At 38.2% G+C, this 13,948-nt stretch overlaps 1 protein-coding gene across 3 annotated transcripts in view; it reads right to left on the bottom strand.

Moving 5' to 3' along the window:
- Nucleotides 1-595: 595 nt before the first annotated feature.
- Nucleotides 596-13,948, bottom strand: part of LOC127453473 (G protein-activated inward rectifier potassium channel 2-like) — a 37,884-nt gene continuing 24,531 nt past the window's right edge. For 2 of the 3 annotated variants that reach the window (XM_051719861.1, XM_051719860.1), the window contains 3 exons: nucleotides 13,070-13,210; nucleotides 8,427-9,303; nucleotides 596-1,656 (listed from right to left, as the gene is read on the bottom strand). In XM_051719861.1, coding sequence (XP_051575821.1) covers nucleotides 1,301-1,656; nucleotides 8,427-9,303; nucleotides 13,070-13,147 — 1,311 coding nt within the window. In that variant the 5' untranslated portion in view covers nucleotides 13,148-13,210 and the 3' untranslated portion in view covers nucleotides 596-1,300. Of the gene's footprint in view, nucleotides 1,697-8,426; nucleotides 9,304-13,069; nucleotides 13,211-13,948 lie in introns of all 3 variants that reach the window. The other variant, XM_051719862.1, reaches the window with a different exon arrangement.

The following is a 13,948-nucleotide window of genomic DNA, read 5'->3' as shown; positions in this document are numbered from 1 at the left end:
GTAAATGTTTACAGAACATTTTAGGGTGAACTAGCCCTTAACCCTTGTGCGTCAATTTAAAAAAAGTTACTCAGGAGTCCTTAGAGGACAAAAATGTCCACGTAAAAAAAAAACAGCCATAATAATATTATATATTAGTATTATTTTCCACTTTCAATTAGTTAATTTTTTAAACAACATCAGTCCTGATCATAACTACCAAATATTAATTCATTTTCAGGACTTTAACCCTTTAAATGCCAGTTTGTTTATATAATGCCACTGTTTTATTACACACACACACACACACACACACACACACACACACACACACACACACACCACACACACACACACACACACACACTTGGTGCAGCTATCATTATGAGGACTCTCCATAGACATAATGATTTTTATACTGTACAAACAATAGATTCTATCCCCTAACCCTAACCCTACCCCTAAACCTAACCCTCACAAAAAACGTTACATTTACATTTTCAATAAAACATCGTTTAGTATGTTTTTTAGCAGTCTGAATTATGGGGACACTAGAAATGTCCTCATAAATCACATTTATAGCATAATACCCTTGTAATTACCAGTTTGTAACCTAAAAAACAAACACACACACACACACACACACACACACACAGATTTCTCAATACACACATACAAAACACACACTGACATCCATACCAACACACCCACAAAATGTTAGCTGCATCATTTATTCATTTGGCCTGCAGTGCTCTATAACACAGCACACAGAAAGTAGGATAAACATGAGAAAAATTGCACCATCTGGTGGAAAATATAAAAATTTGTAATTTTGAAGCCAGAATGAAAGCATAATATCATAGAATTCACTAGTTTATGCTTTAATGGCACTGGGATCAAATATTGCAGTTTTAATGGGTTTCAATGGGAACATTTAGTGTAACTATTTTGTGTACACAGTGTATTATAGATGTATTATAGGAACTGAGGTTGAAATATCAAAATTCCGCAAAAAAATACACACCTTCGGCAAAATTAAAAAGACAAAAATGTCCCGAAGGTCGCACAAGGGTTAAAGTATTTTTACACCTAAAATTGTATTTAATCATATCTGATTCTGTACTATATTTGAAAACAGCTGTTAATAACAGTACCAGTAAAGGGTCTATGACAAAATGTAGACCTATAGGCCTAAAGATACTTCAGTTTGTGGCTGAAGCAAACAGTAATGTGGTGAAAGTTATTTTGCTTCGTGGATAACGCTGCAATGTGCCACACAGGGGCAGCATAAGATCGCTGATCACAGAACACAGGGACTCTGTCATTCTTGTCCACATTCCATTCTGTTCACATCACCATTGCTAACAGTCTCTTCTGCTGCTTCTTCTTCTTCTTCTTCTCCTTCCAGTTTCTCTTCATCTGGCATCTCCTCTGGGTGTATGGGCTCTTCCAAGGTTGCTGGGGGTGAAATGGGAGGCAGTGGGATAGCTTCCCCTTTATTTGCAAGTTCTGCTAGCTCACTTGCAGAGCAGGATGGAGTTGGGGTGGGGTAGGTGTGGTGGAACGTGTCATAATCCACCTCGTAAAATCCCTCTTCCAATGAGAGTACAGGGGTGAAGCGCTCTCCCCAGAGCACCTCTGAGTTGAGATACGAGCTGCGGGCTTGACATGTCATTCCTGGGGGAAAAAGTAGAGGAAAGTGGCCATGTTTTTGAGACTGAAGAGCACAGAAGATAAAAAAGACCAGCTTCAGTAAATCATGGCATAAAGCGACAAAAATGCCCCACATATTTAAAATGTGTTGACAAAAATGCTTTTTTTTTTCCATTCATGTGATATACAGTACTGTGCAAAAGTCTTAGGCACATAAGATGTTTCACAAAACCATTTGTCTTAAGATGGTTATTTATATATCTTCAGCTTTAGTGTGTCAATAGGAAATATAAATGTTAGACTCCCAAGCATTACTTTTGCAAATAGAAAAGATTAGAACAGAAGAACAGGGAACCCTGCAACAGATGTCATGGCCCCCACAAAGCCCCCACTGAACATCGTGTCAATCTAAAATTACATAAAGAGACAGAAGCAATTGAGACAGCTTAAATAGATAGAAGAACTGTGGTGAATTCTCCAAGAAGCTTGGAATATCCTATCTGCCTACAACCAAGAAAAACTGTGTCCAGGTGTACCTTGGAGAATCAGTGCTGTTTTAAAGGCAAAGGTGGTCACACTGAATATTGATTTAGCTTTTTTATGTTTACTGGACTTTGTATGACATTAAGTGATAAATGAAAACTTTTTCACAAGTGCCTAAAACTTTTGCACATACTGTATTTCATAATACAATTATGCCCTAGCTTATCTGGTTAGGCATTTAGATACTGCAGTGATCATTTTAATTAAAGGGATAGCTCAACATAAAATCACTTACCCTCGTGAGAAAAGTGAATAAATGATGACAGAATTCTCACTTTCAGGTAAACTTAAATTGATTCAACTGATGAATTTGAGATAGATGGACAACGCACTGCATCTTATATGTTAGAAAGAATATGCCCTCTTAGAGGTAAAATGCCCCTGAAAATCAATTCCAGGGGGCAAATTTGGTCCATAATAAAAAAAGATAATTTCTAACACTGGTATGGACAATCATAAATAGTTCACGCAACTGAAAAAAAAAAAAAAAAACATTGTGGAGAAGTAAATATAGCAGAAAAGATTTACTTTGAAAAAGTTAGTTTAATAAAATATTAGGTAAATTCTACATTTGTACTCAATTTCAACATGACTGCTCTTTTTATAAGTAAATATTATTTAGGATTGTTTATCTTTATAATGCGTCATTATGTATCAGTCCTTAAGTAGAAAATCTTTTTATCATTTATTCACTAATTTGAATAAATTTCACATGTAAATAAAATAAGTACATTTTACTAAACCTTTTGAAGCCGGTGTTCTCAGCATGCACTGGGCGTGAATAATCAGTTCGCTTGCATGGTCTCCCTGTTTGCAAGTACCATATATATCAGATTTGTGAGTAAAAGTTACTGTATTATCTGATACATTTAATTAAAATGTACTCACTCACTTTAATCAATATTTTGTCACGAAGTTCATTTAGATTTTATACCATTATAACTAACTTAGGAAAACTGTTTCCAAAAACTTGCAAAATAAAAAATAAGTAAATCTTACTAGTCTAGTTTTAGTACTAGTATAGTATTTTTTAGTGTGCATGATATGAAAATTTACTTTTGGAAAATTAAATCCAAAATAAGTTCAGTAAGAGCAAAACATTTTAGAAAGTTAATTATTAAGTGTCTTGCATTAGAAAGCTGCTTGAATATATGAGCGGAAAACGTGTCTAAATTACAGTGTGGTGTGGACCTAAGATAGAATGCTTTAAGTGTTACAGTTCCAGGAATAGTTTCCCCAAAATGACAATTCTGTCATCATTTACTTGCGTTGTTCCAAATCCATTTGACTTTCTATCTTCCATATAATATGCAAGGGAATATTTTAAAGAATATTTTGCTGTTCTTTTCCATACAATCAAAGTAAATGGGAACGGGTGCTTTCAACTCTTTTGCTTTATTGGTCTTCTTAAGCCATTTTTGGTGCTCGACTGCACCCACCCTCATTCATTTTCATTTTATGGAAAAGAGCAGTGTAACCATTCTGCCTAGCATCTCCTTTTGTGTTTTTAAGGGAAGAAAAAGTCATTTGGTTTTCAAGTTAAAAGGCTGAGGAAATGATGAAAGATTTTTCATTTCGGGGTGAACTAATTATTTAGACACTTGATCAATTCAGTATTGACAATATTAAGACATCAACAAAATCCACATCTTCAACAGGAGCTGAGGGATTACATGTTCCATTTTATCTTCTGAAAATCACTAAAGGTCATTGTCTAATTGTGCTTTTGACCTTTGAAGTGTAGTGATGATCCTACCCATATTTCAACGGGAATATACTGTAAGCTTAATGAATTGATGAGAACATTTTCAGAGAAATACCCAGACATGCACGCACAAGAGCTGCTGAATATTTATGCGCACATCAACTGAAAATAGAACACAAGCAGTTTCATCATCTGCTTAAGTGAACCTTGAACAACCGCACCAACTACTCCACTGACAGACAGAGCAACAAAACACACTTCCAAAAAGTATCTCTTTAACTCACTTTCAAACACACACAGAGTGGAATACATAATTATGCTGTCATAATGAATATATATGATACATAAGAGAAACTCTGTGGACATCATTCATCAAGCACATCAACATTCATGAGATTCATAGTGTACACTAGTTCAATCAAACTATGTGGGTAGTGCATATAATTATATTATGGAATAATCAATGTGTACTACCCCGAAACAGCAATGGAAGCTTCCCTTTTGTGCTAATGCTTTGTAATTGACTTTAACACATCTGTTCTGACATTTTCAAGTTGTGATTAGTTAAATTAAAAAATATTCCATTAGTGTTGCCACATCCACACAAATCTAAGTTTGAAATCACTGTTTTCAGTTTTCCAATGTCATCTAAATGCTCCATTTTTTGTGGAGGAAAACGCTGTTATCGAATGGATGAGAGTTGTAAATGTAGCGAAATGAAAGCGTTTAAAAACACACACACGTTATTGTGGATGCAGCCTTAGTCTTCCTGGGGCTAATTCCCCATCATTTGAAAAGGTTTCATTTAAGGGTATGTGAGTAGAGAGTGAGTTATGTTCTTTGATTGCTCAGGTTAATGCTCAAATTAGAATTCTGATGAGAACAATTATCATAGTGATTAGTCTTGGACTCTGTATATATGAGTTCACTCTCTGTTCAGTGCCTCCCTTATGTCATTACCATGATTGGTCTTGAGCTACCAGTTTTAAAATCCCATAATCATTACTAATTCCTCAATTCCAGAGGAATTTACATCAACATTGTACTTAACGAGTGCACAAGCAGTATACAGAAATCCAACTATGGCTACCTGCCTTTCTGCAACTCAGATAGGACTGCTGGTCGTTGTATTTTATTAATATTCATGAGCCAATTAATATTCATGAAATTAATATTCTTTAGCCAAACTTGTACATTTCATAATGTTCCCCCACACACACCTATCCGATTTCGCCCCTGATTAAATCACTTTAAGCTGAGAAATTTATTTAGGAAATCAATAATTATTCTTGATAACTTTCTAATTTAATTGGGCCTTGAGGTACAGTACTGACCTGAATAGTTTCATTTTCTGATACTGATCCATTTACTAATATCCGACCTCTTGTCTAATAATAGAGGTTAAACCTACATCCGAATGAAAGTGGGATGTCCTGGAACTTCAAATGTGAGACAAAATAAAGTAGAATTCTGCAAACAGCATTGAACAAGTGATCATTGTGGGTTGAATCAAGCTTCTCGATGCATCCCACTCCTGGACAATGATTCATTATATTCGTGGTAGGACACAGTGTGTTTGTGAGTGTGTATGTCTTAATGTATGTGTGAGAGCAAATCTTATCATGAATTGCATTAGAGTTCACTCAACTGTCTTCTGCTTACTAATTTCCCTAAGGAAGTTCTGTTGTACTAATCATACTAACAGCCATCTCTGGAGTCCTCCATCTTTTTGTTTAATACTGGCAGCCATATAGGTCTATACTGATCACATAAATTCACTGTCAATATAATTTGTGATTCCCATGAAAATTCCACCTCAAGTCCTGCTGTAAAAATACTGCTACCAGGGGAACTGCTGGCAAATCTGGTCACTTTTCATGTTTGACTTGCAGGCAACACCCATCTAAAAAATCCCTGGACTCAACCAAAGAAGGTCTATAATACCCAGAGAAAGCTATATATTAGCATTTCCATTCAAATGGCAGTGGAACCCCCAGAGGTATGCGATTTTGAAATCTTTGCTCTTGGGCACTCAGTTCTGCAGCCAGGTTTTTTTTTTTTTTTTTTTTCTTAATCCTAAACATCTGAGGCATAAAGGCCATCTGACTATTTACTCTGGAAGACAATAGAGTGCAACAGTGCCCACACACTTTATCAGCCGTCTTGGTTCTGGAAATATTTTTCCCATTCATTTTTTTCCCATAGGGAATTCACAAAGTACTTCATAAAATAATTCTTAGCCATAAACCAGTTCTGAGGTGAATCACAACATTACAAATTTTGATTTGAAGCAACAAAAAATGTGAAAATCTACAAGACTGTGTACTTAAAGTGTACTTTCACCCAAAAATGAAAATTCTTTCATCATTAAATCACCCTTATGCCATTCCAGATGTGTATGACTTTCTTTCTTCAGCAGAACACATTTGAAGAAAAAAATAAAAATATCTTAGCTCAGTAGGTCCTTAAAATGCAAGTGGATGGTGATCAGACCTTTGAAGCTCCAAAAATCACAAAGAGTCAGCATAAACGTCATCCAAACGACTCCAGTTGTTAAATTAATGTCTTTTAAAGAGACATGATCGCTTTTGGTGTGAAAAGGTCAATATTCAAGTACTTTTTAACTGTAACCCATCGTTTCCAGTCAGCGGAAATTCACGAGAGCACAGAGTTCATGCGGTCTTTTGTGTGGCGTATTCGCGTTGGCATGTTACGGCCGTAATCTCACATTTTTCTCTCGGTTGAGACATCCAGGAAAAGCACACAAACGCACCATTGTGAAAAACATACAGATACAAATACAGATCCAACAAAGCTTCTGTACAATGTTCCCTCTACTTCTTCTGGGTGTGTCACACGTGTGTCTGTTCTTGTGTGAACATGCCAACATGATTACGTCACACGCCAACATGATTAAGTCACACGCACATACTTCTGCTGACCGGAAGCGATGATTTTCAATTAAAAAGTACTTAAATATTTATCTTTTTCACACCAAAGCAATCACTATGCTATAGAAGACATTAATTTAACCTCTGGAGTCATTTTGATGATGTTTATGCTGACTGTCTGTGATTTTTAGAGCTTCAGATGTCTGATCATCATCTACTGAGCTGAGATATTTTAAAATTTTTCTTCAAATGTGTTCTGCTGAAGAAAGAAAGTCATACACATCTGGGATGGCATGAGGGTGAGTAAATGATGAGAGAATTTTAATTTTTGGGTGAACTAACCATTTAAAGATGGTATGAACTACAGTACCATGAAGCCTTGTAAATGACGTAATAAAATTAAAGATGGAAAATATGAAACTATGGATTTAAATGTGTTTATTCTAAGTATAGAATGAATCCCTATGTCCAAAATACAATACTTTAAGAGTATGTACACTATTTGATAAAGAACACACTTCTCGGCCAGTAAAACAGTACATTCTTTAGGTATACAGGTAAGTAGTACTTTATCCGGGATTGTGGGTATTGACAAGTGACCCAAACACAGTATATGATGCAATAACAATAACTGCGAAGTGATCTACTGTGGTTTTGATAAACAAGCACACTTAAGAACAAGGAAGAACTTTCTTGGTATTTATAGCACTTACAGTTGAAAAGAGCAGTCTGACTCGCAGCTCTCTGCCTTTTTTTTTAAAATAAAGCCTTTTGAACATGACATCTCCTCAGCTTCCGAGGGATTATGGGATAGTATACTGTAGTGTCCAGTCAACACGTACTTCAAAATCTCGCCGGAAATAGTAGGTCATCCTGGTATTTCTCTCTAAGAGTTTTATGAATACTGAGGTTTCGGACAAATTACTCCATTGACATACTGTTTTTGTCATACTATTTAGTAAGGAAGTATGCATATTTGGATGAAGCAAATATATTTAAAGTATACTGCAAAATATTAAACAAATATATAAGTAGTTTGAGAGTATAGCGAGACCAACTCGATTGCTTATTTCGCAATGTGTCATGGAAGCAGGGCTCGCGATTCTCTGATTGGTGGATTTTCCCTCTCAGGATCAGTATATAGCTTATGTGCTCTTCAAGTGGACTCGGAAATATCGTAATTACGAGTTCCGAGCACATGAATGACCCAGCAAAGTCGGAAGTTCAAGTGGGGAACTCAGAATTCTAGATGATACCCGAGTTGCCGAGATGACAGGAGTCGTAAACTTTCAACATGGTGGAGAAATGTGCGGTTTCTGTAGTGAATGACAGGATTTATTCATTTGTCTAAATACAACTAATTGTTAACGCTTGCAGTTTAGGTCATATTCATTTATGTACAGTATATCAGCAACCATTTGATGCATTTTGTACATTTTTACACCGTGAAAATAGCTTGTATTTGACCAAAATTCCATTATCGTCAGCATTTTAAGGATATTTAGATCAGCTACTTTTGAATAGCTATGAATGGAGAAAGATACTTTATACCTGCATAATGGTTTAGTTACGGCATCTACCAGCAGAGGCTAACTGACCCCTACTAACCAGCCAAATCTGGTCTTTCTCTCTCATTCTTCCTGATCTACCCTCACCTGTGGCCTCCACCATTCCCTCCAAGATGACGACTATTTCAAACTCCTCTCGTGCCAGTTGCTCTTGAGAGATGTCCCAGAAGGGGCTGTTTTCATTGATCTCATGACAAATGATCAGAGGTGACACGAGGAACAGGCGATCGTCCCCTGTGTCGAACCCTACATTGATGTCCGTCTGGTTTAGGGGGATGAACTCTCCTTCCTTAGTCTGCTTAGAGCGTATCAGCTTGGCCCTAATGGAGGCCTCCACAATGTGTGAGTTACGCAAGTCACCGACACGGAACATCAAACACAGTTTGTTGTCCCGCATTGAAATCACAGCTGTGTTGGAGAACATGAGCGTTTCAGCACGTTTCTTTGGCTGTGAGATCTTAACAAACATACAGCCCACCATGAAGGCATTGACAATGGAGCCCAAGATGGCTTGCACCAGAAGAAGGATGATACCCTCAGGACATTTGTCTGTAATGACACGGTACCCATATCCAATGGTGGTTTCAGTTTCGATTGAGAAAAGGAAAGCTGAAACAAAACCATTGAGGTTATTTACGCAAGGTGTCCAGTCATTGTCGTCAGCATGGTCCAGGTCTCCACGCGCATAGGCGATGAGCCACCAAAGGAGACCAAAGAACACCCATGTAGTGGTGTAGACAAGCGTGAACACCAAAAGATTGAAACGCCACTTCAAGTCCACAAGTGTGGTAAAGATGTCCGTTAGGTAACGGTAGGTTTCACGCACGTTTCCATGGTGGACGTTGCACTTCCCGTCCTTCTCCACGTAGCGCTGGCGTCGTTTCTTCAATGGACCGCCTGCTGGATCAGAGGAGTCTCCTCCTCCCACCACTCCCCCAACAACCATTGTGCGGTCTGTGGGGATCTAACATCGCATGCGTTTCAGAACAGAAGAATGGAAAAAGAAGATAAAAGAGACAATGTTAGATGACACAATGAGACAATGGAACAAAAACAAACAATAGCAGCCAGAAATGCCAATTAACATCAGAATCTTTCAACTTCTTGGTTTAAAACTGTAATTTGAAAAATTTGCATTTCAATGAAGGAAATACTAGACCTTGAAATGCAACGTAAGTATAGTGTTAAGGTTTCTGGTGAAGCTTAAAGGTTTTAGTCTTTGTTCTGAATGACATTCTCATACTAGAAAACATTATATTGGACAAAATGAGTGATTAGGTTGAGTAATCCATATTTTTGGTCTGCTTTCCCAGAAGAGAAAGAGTGTAAATTTAAAATGTGTATATCTTCTAAACATTACTTTTGTCAGCTTTTAAGAAAAGCACAAATGAACCCCCCACCCCCCTCACACCAAAAAAAAAATGTATGTACACATTTTTACACAAAAACAGTACAAAATAGCACATAATTAAATATATCCCATGAACAATAAATACATCCCACTGAACATTTTCTTTAGAAGCCTATATACATTATATTGTGTAGCATTAATGAAACTATGGACTAAACATATTGACACCTTTTCACATTACACAGCACAAGATGATGTTTATCAAAGTTACCTTTCTCAAAAGCCTGCTGTGGCAGTATCATGGTAGATTGATGGTACAATATGGTAAAACCTTGGTATTTTTAAAATCTATCATGGTATTTATATGATACTACTCCAAGGAACATGTCCAATAAACATGGTATTGGCTTGGTAATTTTTTGTACTTTTAACATATTTGACATTTGGAATTTCAGAGGGAGCCACAACGCACAATGCTTTTCAATGGGCGAACAAAGCACATTTAAATGCATATACTGTAGATATACAGTATCTGGTACTCCGCATACCTTAATTATTTATTTAAAGCAGACTCTGCGATAGCTAAACTTTATGATCATTTAATATCATTATACATACATCAAAGAGAGAAGGAAAAATATCAATAACTTGCTGCTGTACGTGAAAATCGTCTGTATATTGGCTCCTCATCCTCATCTCCTCTTCATCTTTGACACCCAAGGGCACTCTCGCCCGCACCATTCATGGTGTAGTACCACACCAGTTGTGTATCATTGCTGTTACCCTTATCACTTTTGGGAGTAAAGAGCAGTTCTCCCTTTGATTGGTGAATGTCCCTAAAGCGCAGCTTCCACACGTCTCCTTATTTTGCGCTCCGCAATACCGGTGAACCTCGTTATATTCAATTAATGCTTGTCATTGGCAGGACCATACACAGGGACTCTGCTCTCTTTACTGATCCTGGAAACTTTCATCTCGATCAACAGAGCAGTTTGTGAAAACGAAATATTAAAAATGCACACCTGATGAATGAAGCATTGATTGTGTAAAATAAATAGATCGTTCAATGCAAAATTATTGCAAAACAATATGTAATTGTGTAATTAATTAGGTTAAATGTGTATAAACATTTCCAGAGAGGTAAATTACAAGTGGAGCAGCACTATACGGACACATTTCAGAACCTCGCACATAGACAGCAACTCTCTTAAGTAGCCTACCACTTAAAGCGCATCCTCGCGCGTTCATGTTAAGTGCAGTTTTGGGAAACGCACATAAAAAATAATGAACAATCGTAAAATTGCTAGTAGAAAACACTCTTAAACGCTAAGATCAATCGTTATTGGGAAACGGAGCCCAGATCAGTCCAGGGCTGCATCTCCCAAAAGCATCGTAAGCCAAAGAAGATCGTAGAGACCATTAGCACCAGTGGTTTCTATGATCTCCTTAGCTTACGATGCTTTTGGGAAATGCAGCCCAGAGCCTTTTGCAATACAGTTTTTCAGGGAGTCAAAATTCCAAACACACCATATAACTAGCCTATTTAACCCTAATCATACCCATATATCAGACTAACCAGAAATAATGCTATGCAACTGTTATGACCTATAGTCCTTAACACATATTTTTTTTATTATGTATTCCTACCATTACTTGATGACGAATTCCAGTCCTTGAGAATCTCTAAAATTTGTTGTAGAAGTTGTTACGTTTGCCTCTTTATCTATTGAAATCAGAAATTGGCCACTGATGACAGCATCATGATCATTCCTTTCAGAGTGAAAAGGTCTTTTAAATCATATTTTGTGCTGCCTTTGGACAACAATTACCTTTTAGCTCTGTAATTAATGTTGCCTCTTTTCCCTCGTAACGAAGACAAGATGTTAATATTAGCTATTTTATTTGAACATTCTTTTGTCCTTTTTTTTCCTCTTAGAGGGGAAAATGAAACCTCCAAATCCCACTTGTCAATGAATATGTGAAGAAAATTACTTCCTGGATTCAACACGGGAAGAACCCAGTTCCCCTTCTGTAACTCACTCGACGTTGTGTCGATGTAGTGACACTAGGGGTTGCTCTTGCGAGCCCCAAACACCTCTAATCTTTGAGAAAGGCCAATGACAACTGGCAAGTGGAATTTGCATGCCACTCCCCCGGACATACGGGTATAAAAGGAGCTGGCTCGCAACCACTCATTCAGATTTTTTCTTCGGAGCCGAGTGGTTGTGTGTCAGTGGCTGAATTCCACTGCCAGTCCATTCACCTCAGAAAGAAGCGTATGCTGTTGGATATACAGCGCATTTCAGTGGCTTTCTCTCCTTCTGCACGCTTAGTGCAGACTATGCCCCTGGGTGCTTCGACAGCACTACTGAGAGAGTATATATTTCTGCAAAGAATATATTTTCCTCTATCAGAGCAACACATTGACGTGAATGTCTTTTTAAAGACGCGTCTTTTTAAGGATGCCTTTCCGTCTTTGTGTGATTCCTGGATGCGGTCGTTATCTCTCCACCTCCGACGGCCACGGGCGCTGCCTCACGTGTCTGGGCCACGCTCACACTGAGGCAGCGTTCGTGGATGGTTCGTGTTCTCATTGCGAGAACATGACCATGGCAATGTTGTGGTCGCGTCTTTCCTTCCTCCGAGGGAAAGCCACTCCAGCTGCCCCCCGCGCTGCGCCTCCTACCTACGGGTACGAGGCCGGCCTGGTTGGCTCTGGAGGTGATTTGGGGATTTGAATGGGTGCAGTCTCGCCGGTTAATTCCCCGTGGACCTCTCGTTCCCCAGCATGCTCGTCTGCCCCCGTCGAGTCCCAAGATGAGACCAGCTCGCCTCACGGCCAGCCTAACATCTCTTTCGGGGATTGCGAGCAGGATGAGTCCTCGATTGCAGCATCGGAGAGCGCACTGGCGATGTCGGGTGCCGAGGACTCGACTGGGCTGCCACCTTCGGGTCTGCCCGCCCAGTCTGAGGCCGACGCAGAGCTGACCGCCATGCTTGCCCGGGCTGCCGCGATTGTCGCGTGTGGCATTTTCTCAAAGATTAGAGGTGTTTGGGGCTCCCAAGGGCGACCCCTAGTGTCACTACATCGACACAACATCTCGTTCCTTCCATCAGGGAACGGAGGTTACAACAGTAACCGAGATGGTCTCCAACACTGCTGACGTTGCGTCAGTTGTGCCACAGGAGAAGGTAAACATGCTTGAACTGATGCAAAAATGTCTGAATCTTACTAAATAGTAAGCAAATTTTATAAATTGCATTATTCAATTACGAATCATAGTCGAATCAAATCAATACCAGAGCAAATATTTACACCCCTAATGCATATAATAACATGTACAAAACACACAAAAGTGAATATGATGAATGAACGTACTTTTTCATTGTGATCAACCCATTTTTTTGGCAGCCTGATGCCCTGTTTTTCCACATCCTGCCCTTTGAAACTACTCATGGCCTGGAGGGCTGAAGCTGTAGATGTCGTCTATGATCCAACACAGCAGCTGGAGCTCTCAAGCTATCAAAAGCAAACATATAAATATCATTAGGTGAAAACCCACAAAGCTGAGCAAAGATTGGAACAATTTACCACATGAGATGAGATAAATGTGTCTGTCCATATGTGGGACCAGCCTTAATTAAGCTCAGAGTGTTAAATTATGTTGTTCTACATCTTTTGCTACCCGAACATCAGATTCACACAGTTAGTCCTTGATTCTGTTTTACAAATCAGTAAAATTGTTATAGCATTGAATATGTCTAGAAGCACAAAGTGAAATGAAAGTGAGCATTACTGAGATCAACACTGAAAAAAAAAAAAAAAAAAAATGTTTTCAACAAGTCAGATCTGAAATTTGATGGATCCTCCCAAACATTTACAGTAACATAATTTATGCATTAAAACGGCACAGAAAAAACTTTATTTTTATTGGTCTGCAATCCTTCTTTAAACACACCAAGCAAAGCAAGATTACAAATCACAGAGTTTACTTGAAAATGTATGCATTTACTGATTAAACAATAACCAGCATTTTTCTTACATATGTATACTTGGGTACCAAGTGAGCACTACAATTTCCATCTTTAAATGAAAAACAGCATTGCTGTTCAACAGCATATTTTGTGTTTTCGGTTCCTCTCTAACACTCATAGTAACAAGAATTAATGCAATAAAATGGCAAAGAGAAAAAAAATTATTGGTTTGCAATGATTATTTAAACACACCAAGCAAAGCAAGGTTACATTGACTTCGAAA

The sequence above is a fragment of the Myxocyprinus asiaticus genome, chromosome 15 (assembly GCF_019703515.2).
Source record: "Myxocyprinus asiaticus isolate MX2 ecotype Aquarium Trade chromosome 15, UBuf_Myxa_2, whole genome shotgun sequence".
Lineage (NCBI taxonomy): Eukaryota > Metazoa > Chordata > Actinopteri > Cypriniformes > Catostomidae > Myxocyprinus > Myxocyprinus asiaticus.
This window is presented reverse-complemented; position numbering and strand designations above follow the sequence as displayed.